The 17,307-nt window shown below is 50.6% G+C and overlaps 1 protein-coding gene across 1 annotated transcript in view; it reads right to left on the reverse strand.

Moving 5' to 3' along the window:
- Positions 1 to 17,307, reverse strand: part of CACNA1B (calcium voltage-gated channel subunit alpha1 B) — a 197,347-nt gene that overhangs the window by 133,492 nt on the left and 46,548 nt on the right. The window contains exons 7-10 of the mRNA XM_007458994.1: positions 4,722 to 4,825; positions 1,685 to 1,800; positions 1,295 to 1,351; positions 144 to 233 (exon numbers count right to left, since the gene is read on the reverse strand). Of these exons, the coding sequence (XP_007459056.1) occupies positions 144 to 233; positions 1,295 to 1,351; positions 1,685 to 1,800; positions 4,722 to 4,825 (367 nt within the window). The remainder of the gene's footprint in view (positions 1 to 143; positions 234 to 1,294; positions 1,352 to 1,684; positions 1,801 to 4,721; positions 4,826 to 17,307) is intronic.

The raw sequence follows: 17,307 nt of genomic DNA on the forward strand, positions 1-17,307 counted from the left end.
TCCTGCTGTCGGGTGGACGCGCACACGGAACGGAACGGGCTTACTAGGCGGGTGCGGGCGGTAGGGAAGGAGGGACGCCGAGGCGACAGGGAGGGAGCGGGGCGCACATTCCGCCTGCAGTCACAGGCCCCCCCGAGACTCACCCACAGCACAGAGGTCTGCAAAACGGTCCTCCCCCTCCTCTGCGTGGATCAGGTCATTTCGGCTCTTCTTGGTGGCTGCTCTCTTCAACACTGCTTTAAACAAAGGGTGGGAGGGGGCGGCATGAGTCCGGGCCTCCAGATGACCTGCCTCAGGGCTGGGCGGTGTCCTTGTGGGCTGTGCCAGATACCGGCAGCCTTTCCAGATCTCTCCTGAAGCTGAGGCTAAGGGAAGGCAGGACGATGCCTGGCCCCCATGGGCCCCTCTCGGTCTTCAGAGCAAAAGGGACAAAGGGATTTTGAGCTTTGGGTCCTGCCTGTCCTTCTCTCCACGGTGAGGCCCACGGGGAAGGCCTGGCTGCCATGGAGGCCCGGAAACCTCCCTGTGGGACAGGGACAGGGCTGCCCCAACAGCCCGCACTCCAAGGCCAGGTGAGACCAGAGAGGTCGGGTCAAGGCCGCAGAGGGCCCAGCACAGACTGCTCAAGGCTCCAGGTGTGGGCCCAGGGGAGACCGCAACATGCGTGGCCATGCTGTCTGGCCCTGTCCTGAGCAGCAGGTGTGAAGAGAGAGCAGCCTTCCTGCCACCGGGGCTGTGCTGGCCCCCGTCCCTGCCCCCGTGGCCCCAGGCCATGCTAGGGGTCTTTCTACAGCAATCTGGGGGCATCTCCCTGAGCCCTGGGGACAGATACAGCTTGGATTAAACCAGCAGTTTTCAAGCTTCTAGAAGCAGCACTGTCCAACAGAACTTTCTATGATGACTTGAAACGTGCCGCGACTGAGGATCTGGATTTTCACTTTTGTTTCATTGTAACATACGCACCTGCAAGCTCACACAGTCACGTGTCAGCTGTCAGCTGCCATGCTGGAAAACCCAGCTCTCAGCGCAGGCTCCTGTGACCCCCAGGCTGAGCCCACTGCCGGCGATGCCCACTCTGGTCCATGGCACACAGCCCCCCAGGAGCGTGCAGCTGACCCTCCCAGGGCCTGCCTCCAGAAAGGCCCCGCCCAGGACCATGTTAAGCGACCAACGTGCAGGCACCTGGCTGAGCAGAGGGCATCACGCCTCACATGCAAGCGTGCACATGTGTCACTGCCCGCCCAGCCACCAAAGCCCTGTGGCCAGGCAAGGAGTGCTGACAGCGGTCACCTACCATCCAGAGGGGACTTCTCCTCTGCGTTCTTGTCCTCCTCGGCCAGCATGACTTCCTCTGTGAGTGAGACACAGCCTCAGGCCAGAGCCCTCCTGTCCCCACCCCTGACCAGGGCTCGTCCCCCAGGAACACAGCAGGGAGGTGAGACCCTGCCTTCTCGGCCCTCACGCTTCCCGAAGCCGGCAGGGCCCGTGGCTGAGCTTGTCTCACCGACACACACCCCTCGATGGGGCCCACAGACAGCGCCCTGTGAAGAGGGCCTGGCTTGCTCCGCCTCACAAGCTGCCCTCCCGAGGGAAGCCCCCGCCCCAGGTGAGCTCGGCCCTGGGTGGGTCCGGGGAGAAGAAGCCGGCAAAGGCCGGGCCGGGAGCACCGCAGCCCCGTCCTCACCGGCCTTGAAGATCCACTCCAGGTACCCGTTGAGCTCCCGCTCGATCTGCTGCTGCCGGCGGAGCTTCAGGAAGGCCCGGCGGTTCTCCACCCGCTCGCGCTCCTTGGCAAACTCCCTGTGATGGGCGAGGCCGCAGCAGGAAGCAGAGCAGGTGGGTGTGAGCACGCCCCCAGGCACCCCATGTGCGGCCAGAGGCACAGCGACTCAGGAGGAGGCCAGGACGGGGAAAGCAGGCCAGAGGCCACCCCTCCGGGTGCCTCCATCACCTGGCCTTTCGCCCCCTCCCCAGCACTTAACAGGCCCAGGTGAGCCCTCCCTCCTCAGGCTCCTGCAGCTTGTAGAGACAGCGCCTCCGCGCCCAGAGAGGGGCTCCAGAGGGCAGGGACAATTCCACCTCCCCCTGGCCTAGAGCAGGCCTGGGCATGCACCCTCCGAGTGCCGGGCCCTGTCATCTGGACAGAGACGCTGCAGATAGCTTCTGGACAACAACCCCCCAGAGCAGAACTTCCACTTTGTCTCTTCTGCTGGTTCAGACCCAGAGCCTTTGCTAGAAGGAGGAAGGCCAGGCAGGCACTGGATCGCCTCAGGGTGGCCAGAGATGACAGGGAGACACTCTAGAATCACCCAGCTCCTCAGCCAAACCACTGAGGCTCTTCTGCCCTCCTGGGCCCTCAGCACCACAGCCCCAGTCTCCCAGCCAAGCTTAGAAGTCGAGAGGCTCAAAAGGCCAGAAGGAAGCCATTCACACACACAGGCACAAGAGCGCGTGCCCGCGCACAGACACACGCACACGCGCACACACCTTAGCTCAGGTCCCCAGAGGGCAGGCAGGCACACCCTCAGGGCAAAACTGCAATGCCTGTTCTCTGCCGAGCGAGCGAGCGAGCGAGCGGCTGTCTCTCCCCCCAGGAGAAGCAGCTTCTGGGCTTGGCAGAGGGCGCGGGCCCGGCAGGCCTGGCTCCTGTCACGCAGCCACGGCGTGAGGGAGAGCTTGGCTCTGACCAGGATGGACCCCAAGCCTGAGACTGGTGTCCACCAGGGCCTGAGCTGCTGCAACCCTGGCAATGAGAGGAGACGGCTCCCACCTGGACCTCTCACCAAGTCCGGAATCTGCAGGAACGCAGATTCGCCATCTCCCCACCAGGCCAGCGCCATCAACCACACCAGGGGGCAGGAGGGCCTGGGGGTGGCAGTGGGGCGTGACCATACTGCCCGCTTGGCCAAGAGCCGCCAGCAGAAACTCGCTGCAGTGACCAAGGCCTGGCCGCCGGGCAGCCACTGCTCAGGAGGTGGCTGGCTGTGGCCCGCCCTACCCAGGCTTTGGCCCCACTGGGAGGAAGGGCTGCAAGAGGAGCCACCGATTCTGCTTCTCTGGGCACTGGGAGGGTGAGAGCCCGGGGCGTGGCAGGGAGCAAGGCTGATCCAGCTCCAGGCTGGCCCGTCGGCAGCCCTCCTCCAGATGTGGCAGAGCCACACGTTGTGTGCTGACCACTGGCCTGAGGGGCCGTGCAGTCTCCAGCCTCCCTGGGGCTGGCAGAGAACCCTGGGGCCCCGCTGCTAGAGCTGGAGGCCAGAGGGAGGGCTCAGCTGAGACTCATTAGGAAAGCCAGCCTGTATCGGCTGGTCCCCAGAGGCAAGGATGCCCGCACGTGGGGACAGGGCTGGGAAACACAAAGTTCGGGGCCCCTCACCCAGTCTCTGCGGCTACCCCTGCTTCTTTCTCACATTCTCCGGAGTAAGCTTGAGCAGGACCCACTCGTGTCCCGCCAGCCTCCCCGCCGCCACACGGCCCAGCACGGGGCCCGCCCTCCTCACGAGCCTGGCCCCCGGCCAAGCTCCCACACCTGGCAGCCCCAGCTCTGAGCATCGCAGACACCACACCCTCTGTGCCTCCGCCACAACAATTCTCTGCCTGGGAGACGCTCCCCTCTCCTTTGCCACGCTCATTCCTGGTCCCCTCTGGGCCTCAGCTGAGCTGCCCCTTCCCCAGGAGGCTTCTCTGAGCCCCAGGCCTCCCTTGGCTTTCCCATCCCAGCTCGGACCACAGCTCCCCACCCCCACCCCCGACTAGGAGTTCTCATCGGTCCCCTGTGCTGTGGGCCTGCCTGCTCCTGGCGGAGGTGCTTAGAAAGACACACTACTAACAGTCAGAGTCTTACAGGAGGGGGCCAAGGCAGGAACACATGACAGAGCCAGAGCACAGAGCCCCTGGGCCCAGCCACTGTCCTCTCTGTGGCTGTTCGTTTCCAGACCAATATGACAGCTGCCCCCTGAGTCACGACCTCAGGAGCCTTGGGCCTGAGCAGGAATCTTCAAGGCGGGTGGAATGGAAACTTTCCCCTCCAGCCTCACAGGGAATCTGACGCGCGGGTGGGGGCAGGAGGCAGGCCAGCCCAATGCCCTCTCCCTCCGTCTACGCAGCTTCCTCGGCCCCAGACAAGGCCAGGAGCCCCAAATCCCAGCCCTGGTTGTTCCCTGAAGCCAACAGCACTTCCTTGGTCCTCGGCCCCATGCAGGACAGGAGGGCACTATGGGCCACAGGTGTGCTACACCTCACTACCAGTGAAGGTAAGAAGCACCTTTCTCCAGGAGGGACCCCAGAGCTGCATCCTCCCTCGTCTTCTCCTGAAGGTCAGCAGGGACAGGTGACCAGAGAGGCAAGGCAGGCCAGGGCTCAGGGCTGGGGTGGAGACCCAAGGCCGCTCCATTCCTTCTCCAGTGTCACACAGAAGGGCTCTCTTGTCCCCAGGGCTGCTCAGTAACCACACCACGAACCCAGATAAGAGGCAGCGGCGGCCCCTCCCCTGACTCAGAGGCCGGGGTGAAGGCCAGGAGCTAGGGGTAAGGGGGCCAGGGCCAGGACCACCAAGGGAGAGGTCAGAACGGCAGCACCAGGGACAGGCTGGCTAGAGCTCAGGACGCTGGGAGTGGCCGTCCCGGGGCCAGGCCGAGCCCCGCCTCCCGCACCGCACAGGCCGTGTCCAGCCCCACCTGCCCCCCCGCCCGTGGACACGGAGGCGCCGCGCGGCCTCTTACCCCGAGAGCACGCCCAGCACCAGGTTGAGCATGAAGAAGGAGCCGACGACGATGAGGGGCAGGAAGTACAGCCAGTTCCAGGTGCTCCCGGCCGCATCGTTGGTCTGGAAGCAAGAGGAGACGTGGGCACGACAGAGCCCTGGCCATGGAAGCCCCTGGCCCTTCTCACACACTGCCAGAGTCCGAGTGCAGGCGGGTCGACCCACCATCACGCCTGCCTGCCCTTGCCCCACAGAGCCCCCCTCGGGGGCTGGGGCCCCCAAAGGGCCAAGGACCTTCCTGCTCCTGGCCACTGCCAGCAACGCTGAAAAGCCCAGGAGTAGTCCCAGGGGGCCAAGGGCTGCCCCAGGTACCCCGCCCGGACACCTCCCCTCTGCTTCCCAGGCTGCAGGACACACCAGGCAGCTCCAAAGACACTCCTCCTTTGTGAAGCCCACGAACCCCAAGGCCCAAGTCCGATCTTTTCGTCTCCTGCGGTTTCCACAGCTCAGAGCAGTAAGCCCTGTGCCGCATTCCCCCATCGATGGCAAGCCCACAAGTCCCCAGGGAACAGCTGGGCCTAAGACAGAACCCAGCACCAGGGCCTGGTCTAAATAACCAAATGCAAAAGGTCTTCCCAGACCTTTTGATTTTTAGAGCACAGCCCACAGAAGGGTGAAGCCCTCTGAGTCCAATTCATTTCCACTGTTGTTTTGTTTTCAGGGGCCCCCCGTAGACCCAGCTGAGAGGGGTGGAGAGCCTCTTCCTCCCCACGAGTCTGGTGCTAGAAGTGAACCAAGAGGGGTGGGTGTTGTGGGCAGGTGACCACCTGGCCCCTCTGCTCCTCTCTTCAGAGGCGGCTCACAAGCCAAGGGCCAGGGCCCTGAGCAGGAGAGAGGCAGGAAGATGGCCTGGCACTGCCCTGAGGCTGGGGCTGATCTCCAGGAGCTGCTGCCGGAATTCCTGTCCTCCAGCGTCTGCTGGCCTAGGCAGATTTGCGGACTCTACCCCTGCAAGTCCTGAGTCCCCTGGACTGCCTGCCACTTGTGGCTTCTGATTCCTGGACACTGATTCCAGGCTGGCCGCTGAGACCCCCAGGCCTGACCAGAACAGACACTCAGACCCCCAGCTCTCCGTGCTGCCAGTGTTCCCAGACCACACCTCTGCCAGCCCCACATGCAACTCCGACCTACGGGCTAAGATGGCCACCAAAGCCACCAATCTCCCCAAAGGGCACCCTCAAAACCTGCCTCCTTCTGGGAAAAAGGAGAGATGTGTTGCCATGGCCCCAGCTCCTCTCACCTACTCGAGGACTTGGCTCCTGCAGTCTCCCTCTGATGGACCGTTCCCATCAGTAGCCAAAGCACCCTACTGTCTTCTTAAAAAACAAGACAAAACAAACAAGGACTTGCACTTCTGGGAAGATGGAGTAGACATACTCTTCCCTATTTCTCCCACTGAGTACAATTAACACCCTGGACATTACATCTAGAGCAAATATATATTTCACAGAAGACTCTGAAAAGTGGAGAAAAGAAAGCAGATCAGCTGGGACCTCTGGACCCACGGTGAGTTCCCTGTGTTTTTTTGTTTTGTTTTTGCTTCATATATCCCAGACCTGGGACTTTTAAAGCCTACAACCTGGAAATGCCAAGAGACACAGACAAAAAAAAACACCAACAAAAGCCAGCACTCTCTCTCTCTAACCAAAGGGCCAGGAAGGGGGGCAAGGCAGACAATAACTGCACTATTCCAGCCAAACAGGGCAGAAAAAACTGTGGTGAAACTTCCATCCCTGCCAGCAAAGACCCAGGAGGGAACCTAGGTGACCACCCTCCCCAGACTGTAATGAGGTAACCAACCTCCCCACACCCCCAAACCACAGAGATGTCAGAGAACAACAAGCAGGGAGGTGGGACGTCCTCCTTGACGGATGGTTGACGAGGCCCCCATCCCGCCCCACCTCTGTGGTATCAGTGGAGACACACGGGGAGCCTGGACTTCCACCCCCACGTGACAGTAATAAGACACACCACCCCCTCCCCACTGAGGTGCTGCCAGAAAGTCAGACTTTCACCACCACCCAGTAACGAGGCCACACACCCCCCACCCACACAGTGGGCAGAGACCACGTGGAGAGCAGAAACGAGGCACACAAAACCTTCCCAACCAGGTAAGTATCCCAGAGACAAGCGGGGAGCCAGAACTACCATCCCACTCAGCAGTATGGAATAGACCCCCCACAATGTGTCAACAGAGGCCAGGTGGGGAAACTTTCCAGCCTTCTACTCCCACCTTGCAGTAGCAAGGAAGCAACCCCTGCTTCCAGTGACACAATGGTCAGAGGAAGCCAGCTAAAACAGAGGGCTTAAATGAGATCCAGGGTCCCAGGACACAATGCCAAAAATGTCCAGTTTTCAACTGACATTCATTTGCCATACCAAGAACCAGGAGGAACACAAACTGAACAAAAAAAGACAATTGACAGATGCTGTGATGGTTAATTGTAGGTGTCAACTTGACTGGGCCATGGGGTGCCCAGATATTTAGCCAAACATTATTCTGGGTGGTTCTGCAAGTGTGTTTTTGGATGAAATTAACACTTTAATTGATAAAGTAAAGCAGATTGCCCTCCATAATGTGGTGGACCACGTACAATCAGTTTGAAGGCCTGACTAGAACAACAAACTGACCCTCTTCCAAGTAAGAGAAAATTCTCTATAAGAGAATTCAGACTTCATCTGTACCATTGGCACTATTGGGTCTCCAACTACTGGCTTTCAGACTGAAACTGCACCATAGCATCTCCTGGGTCTTGAGCCTGCCAGCCCAAATTTACTGCAGATTTGCACTTGCCGGCCTCCATAATCACATGAGTCAATTCCTAACAATAAATCTCTTTTTTTTTAATCTCTCTTTGTCTCACACACACACACACACATCACACACACATCCTATTGGTTTTATTTCTCTGGAGAACCCTGCCTGATATAGATTGCCAACACTAAGATGACAGAGATGATAGAAGTATCTGACAAAGATTTTAAAGCAGCCACCATAAAAATGTTTCAGAGGGTAATTGTATACACACTTGAAACACATGAAAAAATAGAAAGTCTCAACAAAGAAACAGTATCGTCAAATAAATGATACAAAGAAGAACAAAATGGAAAATTTAGAACTGAAAAATACAATAATCAAAATTAAAATCTCAATGGAAGGGCACAACAATAGAATAAAGACAACAAAGGAAAGAATCAGTAAGTGGTAAAAAAGAATAATAGAAATTATCCAATCTAAAAGAGAGAGAGAAAATAGACTTAAAAAACAAAAATCAAACAAGTAAGAAAAAGCAGAGCAGAGCCTCAAGAACCTAGGGGACTATGAGAGAATATTTGACATTCATGTTTCAGAGTAGCAGAGTACAGGAGAAAGAAGAGAAGGCTGAACAGTATTCAAAGAAATGATAGCTGAAAAACTCCCAAATTTGGCAAGAGACGTAAACTTACAGATTCAAGAAGCTGAGTGAATACCATACATAATAAACTCAAAGAAATCCACATGACATTTCATTGTCAAACCACGGGAAACTAAAGATAAATTAAAAATCTTGAAAGTGGCAAGAGAAAAAGGGCACCTTACTTACAAAGGGAAACAATTCAAAAGATTTCTCATCATAAAGTATGGAGGCCAGAATGAAGTGGCACAATACTTTTCAGGTTCTGAGAGAAAAAAAAAACACCATCAACAGACACCTACACCCATCAAAAATATCCTTCAGGGATGAAGGGAACATCAAGACATTCTCAGAATAAAAACCAGGGAAACTGGGAGAATTTGTCACCAGCAGATCTACCCTAAGAGAATGACGAACGAAAGTCTCTAAGCAGAAAGGAAATGATTAAAAAAGGAATTGTTAACCATTAGGAAGGAAGAAGGAACAATGAAAAGAGTAAAAATAGGGGTAAATAGATTTTATTTGTCCTTTTGAGTTTCCTAAATTATGTCTGACAGTGGAAGCAAAAATTATAACACGCTATGATGTGGTTATAAACATATGTAGAGGAAATGTTTAAGATAATTGTATTGTAAGTGGGGGAGGGTAAAGAGATATAAAGAGGGTAAGGTGTATATACTTCACTTGAGCTGGTACAATTAGGACACCAGTAGACTGGAATAAGATATAGAGCAACCACTTAAAGACCAAACAGAGATATGCTCACAAACAACTAGATGAATCAAAATGGAATTTTTTCAAAAGTTCAAGTAATACACAAGAAGGTAGGAAAAAGGAAACAAAAAACCAGAACAAACAGTAAACAAAAAATAAATAAATGAAATGGCAGATGTGAGCTCTAACCTATCAATAATTACATTACATGTAAATGGTCTGAATACACCAATTAAAAGACAAAGGTTGGCTAGTGACTTTAAAAACATGACCCACCTATGTTTTATCTATAAGAAATTCACTTCAAATATAACAGTTTGGGTAGGCTGAAAGTGAAATATGGAAAAAGAAGTATCATATAAACATTAATCAAATGAAAACTGTAGTGGCTATAATATCAGAAAATAAATATCAGACAAAGTAGACATCAGAATAAAAACAATTTCACTAGAGACAAAGAGGAACATATACAGGTCTCCCCCACTATTTGAAAGCAGTACATTCCTGTGAAACCTTTCCTAAGCCACAAAGGCATAAAGCAAAGAAGCAATCACCATAGGACACATCAGCTAACACATACAGAAAATAAGATAAAACACAGATGCTCACAGATACAACAGAGCTATGGCGATATGATGCTGAGATGCTGAGTGTAGTTCCCAGGGAAGGAGCTTGGCAGTGCCACTCTTGCGGCTTGGGGTGCACACTGCCTTTATAATGGCTCACTGTAAAGCAAATGTTGAACACTATTTTCTCTTTTCACCTTTTTTCATAAAAGCATAAATCTTCCACGGATTTCTTTTGGTTAGTGGAAACAGATATTAATGTAGGTCTTTCATAAAAGTGAAGTGGCATTAAGAGAACTTTTGAAAAGTGGGGGATACATTATAACGATAAAAGGGTAAATTCATCAAGAAGACATAGCAATTCTAAATGTGTACATGCCTAACAAACGAGCTATAACATATGTGAAGCAAAAACTGAGAGAACTGAAAGGAGAAACAGACAAATGCACAATTATAGCTGGAAACTTCAACACCTCTCTCAAAAACTGATAAGACAACTAGACAGAAAATCAGCAAGGATATAAAAGAGCTCACCATCAACCAACAGGATGTATAATTGACATTTATACACATACTACACAACAACACATTATATACATATTCTTTTCAAGTGTCCACAAGACATATATGAAAACAGACCATATCCTGAGCCATAAAACAAGTCTCAATAAATTTAAAAGAACTGAATTTTTTTCAAATTTAGTGTATTCTCTCACCATAATAGAATCAAACCAGGGACAAATAACAGAAATATTATAGAAAACTCTCCAAACACAAAGTAAACAAACAATTCTAAATAATCCATGGATCAAAGAGGAAGTCTCAAGGGAAATTTAAAAATACATTGAACTGAATGAAAATGAAAATACAAGATATCAAATTTGAAAGACACAGCCAAAGCAGTTCTAAGAAGGAAATTTATAGCACTAAATACATACATTACAAAAGAGGGAAAGTCTCAAATCAATAATCTAAACTTCCACCGCAAGCAAAGGAAGAGCAAAACAAACCCAAATCAAGTAGAAGAAAGTAAACAGTAAAGATAAAAGCAGAAATCAACAAAGTTGAAAATGCAAACAACAGAAAAAATCAATTTTTGAAAAAGTTTGTTCTTTGAAAAAAGTTAAATTGACATACCTCTGGCAACACTGACTAAGAAAAAAAGAGAGAAGACACAACTTATCAATATCAATAATGAAACAGGGAATTTCTCTACAGGACCAACAAACATCAAAAGGATAATGAAGGAATACTGCAGACAACTCTCTATACATTTGACAACATGGATGAAATGGATCAATTTCTCCAAAAACACAAACTACTACAACTCACCCCATACAAAACAGACATATAGTCCAATAACTACTGAGGAAAGTGATATTGTGATTTTAAAACTTCCCCTACAAAAGGACAGACACATTGATCAATGAAATAGAATTGATAACCTACAAATACACCCTTACATTTATGATGAGTTGATTTTTTTAACAAGGGTGCCAGGCCAATTCAATGGGGAAAGGATAGTCTTTTCAACAAATGGTGCTAGGACAAGTGGATATCCACAGGCCAAAGCATGCAATTGGATCCCTACCTCACGCCACATACAAAAATTAAGTCAAAATGGATCACAGACCTAAATATTACCAGCCAAAATGAGAAAACATAGGAGTAAATTTTCATGACTTTGATTAGGTAATGGACTCTTAGATACTACACCAAAAGTACAAAGTGAAAACAAAAACAGAAAAAAAATGGACTTCATCAAAATAAAAATCTTTTTTGCTTCAAATGATACCATCAGGAAAGTGGAATGATAACACACAGAATGTGAGAAAATATTTGCAAATCATCTGAAATATCTGGTAAGGGTCTAGAGTCCATAATATATAAAGAAATCTTATAGGCCAATAATAAAATGACCAATAACCCAATTTTTAAATGGGCAAAGGATATGAATACATATTTCTCCAAAGAAGATATATAAATGGTGTAATAAGCATATAAAAGATGCTCCACATCATAAGTCATTAGGGAAATGCAAATCAAGGATAAAATTAAACACCACTTCACTCCATGGTTGGTTGGTTAAAATTAAAATTAAATTGTAATTTTACTAGGATGATTAACATTAAAAAGATAGACAACAAGTGTTGGTGAGGATGTGGACAATTGGAACACTTGTGCATTCCTGGTGGGGATGTAAAATGTTGCAACCACTTTGGAAACCAGTTTGGCAGTTCTTCAAAAGGTTAACTATGGAGTTACCATATGACCCAGAAATTCCACTCCTAGGTGTACACCTAAGAGAAATGAAAACATATGCCACACAAAAATTTGTACACAGATGTTTATAGCAGGATTATTCATAACGTAAAAAAAATGGAAACAACCCAAATGTCCATCAACCAATGAAATACAAACAAAAGATGGTATATCCACACAATGGAATCATATTTGATAAAAAAAGCAATGAAATACTGATACTTGCTACAACATGGATGGACCTTAAAAACACAAAATCCCACATATTGTATGAGTCCATTTGTATGAAATGTCTGGAATAGAGGAATATAAAGAGACAGAAATATATTAGTGGTTGCCAGAGGCTGGGGATGGAGGAATGGGAAGTGACTACTAATAGGCACAGGGTTTCTTTTTTGGTTGATGAAAATCTTCAAAGATGAGTAATGGTAATGGTTGCACAGTCCTGTGCACATACAAAAAGCACTGAGCCATTCACCACTTTGTGAATTTCATGGTAGGTGAATAAAAATAAAAGTGTTATATGAAAAAATAAAAATAAAAGAAATCTCTAGGCCCAGATTATAGAATTCTACCAAACATTTAAAAAATAATTAACGCCACTTATGCACAATCTCTTCTAGAAAAATAGAAGAGGAGCAATTACTTCTCAATTCATTTTATAAAGCCTGTGTTACCCTGAAAACAAAACCAGGCAAAGATGAAAGAAAGAAAAGAAAGAAAGAAAAACAAGAAAGAAAGGAAGAGAAAGAAAGAAAGAAAGAAAGAGAAAGAAGGAAGGACAGAAAGAAGGAAAGAAAGAAGGAAAAAAAGAAAGAAGGAAAGAGAAAGGAGAGAGAGGGAGGGAGGGAGGGAGGAAGGGGGGAGGGGAGGGGAAAGGAGGGAGGGGGGAAAGAGAGCATATGCACCTGAACCTAAACCTCACACTTTATACAAAAATTAACTCAAGATGGATCACAGACTTACATATAAAATAATAAGACTTTTAGAAAAAAACATAGGAGAAAATATTTAAGATTTAGGACTAGGCAAAGAGTTCTTAGATTTGATGCCAAAAGCCCAATCCACAAAAGGAACAATCGATAAACTGGACTTTATTAACATTAAAAATGCTGGTTCTTTCACAGACCAGGTGAGGAGTATGAAAAGACAAGCTACTGACTAGGAGAAAACATCTGCAAACCACACATCTGACAAAGAACTAGAATGTATCTAGAATATATAAAAGCTCTACAGTGAAAGAACAATCCAGACTATGAGCAAAAGATATGAAGAGATATTTCACTGAAGAAGATACACAAATGGCAAATGCGCGTGAAAAGATGCTTAACATCGTCAGCCGTTAGGAAGCGCACTGAGATACAGCTCTACACACTGTCAGAATGGCTGAAGTTAAAAACACCAAATACCAGTGAGGATGCAGAAAAACTAGATTATTCATACACTGCTGGCGGGGATGCAAAAGAATACCGGCCTCTGGAAAAGCATTAATTTCTTAGAGAGCTAAACACGCAACTACTATACAACCCAGAAATTGCACTCTTGAGCATTTAACCCAGAGAAATGAAAACTCACATTTGCACAAAACCTGCCCACAAATGTGCAGAGCAACTTTATTCCTGATAACCCTGAACAGAGACAACACAGATGTCCTTTAACAGGTGAGTATTAAACACTGTAGTCCGCCCACACCTGGAGCACCACTCAGCAATAGAAAGGAAGAAACTGCTGACACACAGAATAATCTGGACGCATCTCCAGAGTATTATGCTGAGTGAAAAATAGCCAATACCCGAAAGTCACGTAGGGTACGGTTTCATCTGTATAACATTCTTGAAATGCCAAAATTATCAACGCGGCACAAAGATTAGTGGCTACCAGGCGTGAAGGCAGGAGAGAAGTGGGCGTGGCTATAAAAGAGCAGCGCAACATCCCTTGTGATGGAACGTCCTGTGCCTTGACTGTAGCAGAGTCACTGCCCTGGTTCCGGCAGCTACTAGCTCTGCAGGCTGTTACCGTTACAGGAAAAGGGCAAAGCATACAAGGGCTCTCTCTGCATTATTTCTTACAACTGCATTTGAACCTACAATCACCTCAAAAGAAAGTTTCATTTAAAAAAAAAAAAAAGCCAATTCCCACATCTCCCTGCACTTACCTCCTCTTGCCCTCCTCCACTTCACAGGGACACCCCCTGAACGAGATGACTATACTTGACGTCCTCACTTCCATACCTCCTGCCTTTAACTTATACATTCCAAGGTTTTATCCCCACTGCCGAAACGCTCTTGTCTAGTTTACCAACAGCGCCTGCGACCTCTCAGCAACAGCTGATCTGGTCAGTCACTTTCTGGAAACTCTCTTTGCTCCGCTCCCAAGACGCAGCACACTTGCAGTGCTGTCCCTACTCCCCGCAAGTCCCCGCCTCGCTCTGGCTCCTTCTTTCCTACTTGGTTTCTGAATGTTGGAATTCTCCTGACAGCCAAAGGTTCAGACAAGGCTCCGTCTGTAGCCTTCTTTGCTTCTCCATCCACACAGCCACACCCAAGCGATATCCTCTCCCATAATTTTAAGCATCATCCATGACTTCAAACTTGCACCCTCAGCCCTGCTGTCCCCCCTGAACCCCCTCTCATACACCCAACTGTACACTCAGCATCTCCACTTGGATGAAACAGTTGTCCAAGGCTTCCCAGGGCCAAAGCAGGGTTCTCAGTTGCCACCATGACGCTCCGCTAAAACAAAAATCCGCAGTTACCTTGCTCCCCATTCTCCCCTTCTCAATAAAAGGCACCACCTTTCCCAACGGCTCCAGTCACACTATCTTTGATTCTTCTTTCTTTCACATTAAACATCACATCCAACCAACGAGCAGGTTGTGTCTGCACTAACTTCAAAATGGAGCCTGTGCACTTACGTATCTGAACGCGCCTTCCTCAGATCTTTACGAAACTAGTGCAATGAACAGAGGCAGAACCACATGTATGTAACCATAAGCCCACATTATTTACCTCCTACGGTTCCTCTTGTCAACTACAAATTGACACTCGCCATTGTCACTTGCCAGCTGCCTCTACAAGGATTAAATCATGTGCTGCTGCAGCTGCTGACTTTCAACACCCCCTGAAAGGAGTTCAGGTGGAGAGCTGAACTGAGGCACTCTGGGCTCTGGGTAAAACTGGCAGAACAGATCTTCCGATAGATGGAGATTTTCAGGAGACAATTTTATGAGCCCAATTCTTGTATCTCCTCGTATCTAGACAAGCACTCAAATCCTTCATGGCGACGTCTGCTCCTCATGACTGGCAGTGACATGCACGAGACGAGCAGAAACCTTCCACAAGAAATATGTGCTTGATTGCATGTACTCCCCCTTCACCCAAATCACATCTATACTGACCTTCCTCCCTGCCTCTGTGGAGCAGTTTCTCAGAGCGATCTGGGGTGCTGTCTCCCGGGTTGCAGTCCTCATTTTGCCCCAAATAAAACTTAACTCGCAGCTCTCACGTTGTGCAATTTTTTAAGTCGACACTGAACGTAGACATAGCCCGGGATGAAGATGTGGATCGGTCCTGTGACTGTTCTGATAACTCTGGGTAATAGAAAATTCTACAGCCACCTCAAGTATAAAACACAGTTAAGGGTCCCGGCCCCGCTGACGTGCTTCACACTGAGAATATCTTCTCTCCTCAGCTGGCCCGCACAGCTGGCTGTTCTCAAAGGGAGAGGACGGTGTGGCCCCCTCTGCTCCCGACGCCACACACTCTTCCTCCTTCCTGGGTCACCGACCCCAACGCTATCGAAGCCAGGCGGCACTGCTGTGTGCTCAGACCTCTCAGACGTGGCGGCACTGCTGTGTGCTCTTCCAGGACCCCATCTGACCACGCTTTTCAAAACCCAGACAGACCATTTCTCCTCCAGGCTGAGGACCCACCCGCCCACCACCGCCAGTGTTTTAGCAGTCGGTCTTTGAGTCTCTCGAGACCCCCCCCCCTCATTCCCTCCAGCCAGGATTTAAAAGGGTCCTGGCTTCTCCCCAGACTGCAGAGGTGCTCACCCGCCCCACCAGCCCCGCTGCGGCAGGCCTATGGCTCCGGCCCTTGAAGGCACGTCGCTCGGGCTCCATCAGGGAGCACATGTCTGAGGGGACCACGAACGTCCCTCTCACTGGGCGGGGGGAGTGGCAGGCTCACCCTCCAAGGAATCCTCTTCCAAAGTCCTGTCTGACCTCCTGCAACCAGCCCTGTTGTCCCTCAGTGTGGAGGATGCATCCAACAGTTCTTGGCCAGAGGCTCTGGGCACCAGCCTCACGACCCACGCCCATCACTGCGTTGCCCGTCACTGTGTCCCGGTGCCCCGCCGCCAGACTCCGCGGCACCATGCCATTGCGTCTGCCCGTCTGGCTTCCAGACCCCACCAGGCCTTGCTTTCCCAGCGCCCCCTGACCTGTCGCCCCTGCCCCTCGTCCGCCTGTGTTTTCTTCACAGCAGCTTGCCATTGCCAGGCCCTTATTTACTGAAGGCCTCCTTCTGCACCCAGTGGGTCCCCTGGAAATATGTGTCGGGTGAGCCTCTGTGGCCCTTCCTGACCGGCACCTCCTGCCCCGAGGTCTGGCTCCTGCCCACCCCTCCCCTGGGGGCACAGGCCTACCAGGCTGAGTCACCTGGCCAAGCCCCACGGCACGAAGGGCGCTCGGGCGCCCTGGCAGGGACGTGGCCCGCTCCAGCTGTTCTGAGGGCCCGTCTTTGTGCAAGTTGCTCCCGGATTGGCTGTAGGGAGAGAACAGCCAAGCTCCTTGTCACCGCCCTTGTCTCCATTCCTCTTTTCCTCGATCACACGAGACCGTCACCAGATGCAACTCCCGCTCCAAGGAGGGCTCTGGCTCAGTGGGCCTCAGGCTGGCTTTTCCTTAACTCGCCCTCTGCCATCTGCCTGCTCAGCCAGCACTTACCGAGCGCCTGCTGGATTTCCAGCCCTGAGACCCACAGGGGCGGAGAGCAGAGGGCCCCAGGCTACCCCTTTCCTCCTGCCCACCTTCAAGCCAGAAGCGTGGGGCTGCTCCAGGGGCTGGTGGCCCAAGCCCCACCCTCGGCGCACAAGTGGCAGGTTCAAAGGGAAGTGGCTCACACTCTAGGGCCCCGTCCGCAGCCCCCAAGCACAACACACCCTCCCGTCCGCAGCCCCCGAGCACAACACACACTCAGCTGCCAAGACGCAGCAGTCCGCCAGCCAGACCTTCCAACATTCCTGTTTCAAGTGCACCTTCTTTCTCTGCTTCCACTAACTTAATTATTTTCATGCCCACAGCTCACAGGACTCTAGGGGGTAGAAGGTAGCTCTGCAGGAGTGAGGGGGTCATCACATAAAAAACAGAGAGAGAGGTCTGCCCAGGAGTCAATGGCAGGTCCCCCAAGAAGAGCCGCAGGTGGAGGGGAGGCGGGAGTGAGACGGGTCACCAGGAAGCCCCCGAGGGCCCTACACCCAACTTCTGTCACAGGCACCAACCCCCAGACTGCCCTACACTGCTGGGACGGGCTAGCATCCTAATGACAGGGAACACTGGAGGAAAGAGAACCAGGTAGACTTAGTGGGAAGGAAACAAAGGTACACG

This window comes from Lipotes vexillifer, unplaced genomic scaffold (assembly GCF_000442215.2).
Source record: "Lipotes vexillifer unplaced genomic scaffold, Lipotes_vexillifer_v1.1 scaffold636, whole genome shotgun sequence".
NCBI classification, from domain to species: domain Eukaryota; kingdom Metazoa; phylum Chordata; class Mammalia; order Artiodactyla; family Lipotidae; genus Lipotes; species Lipotes vexillifer.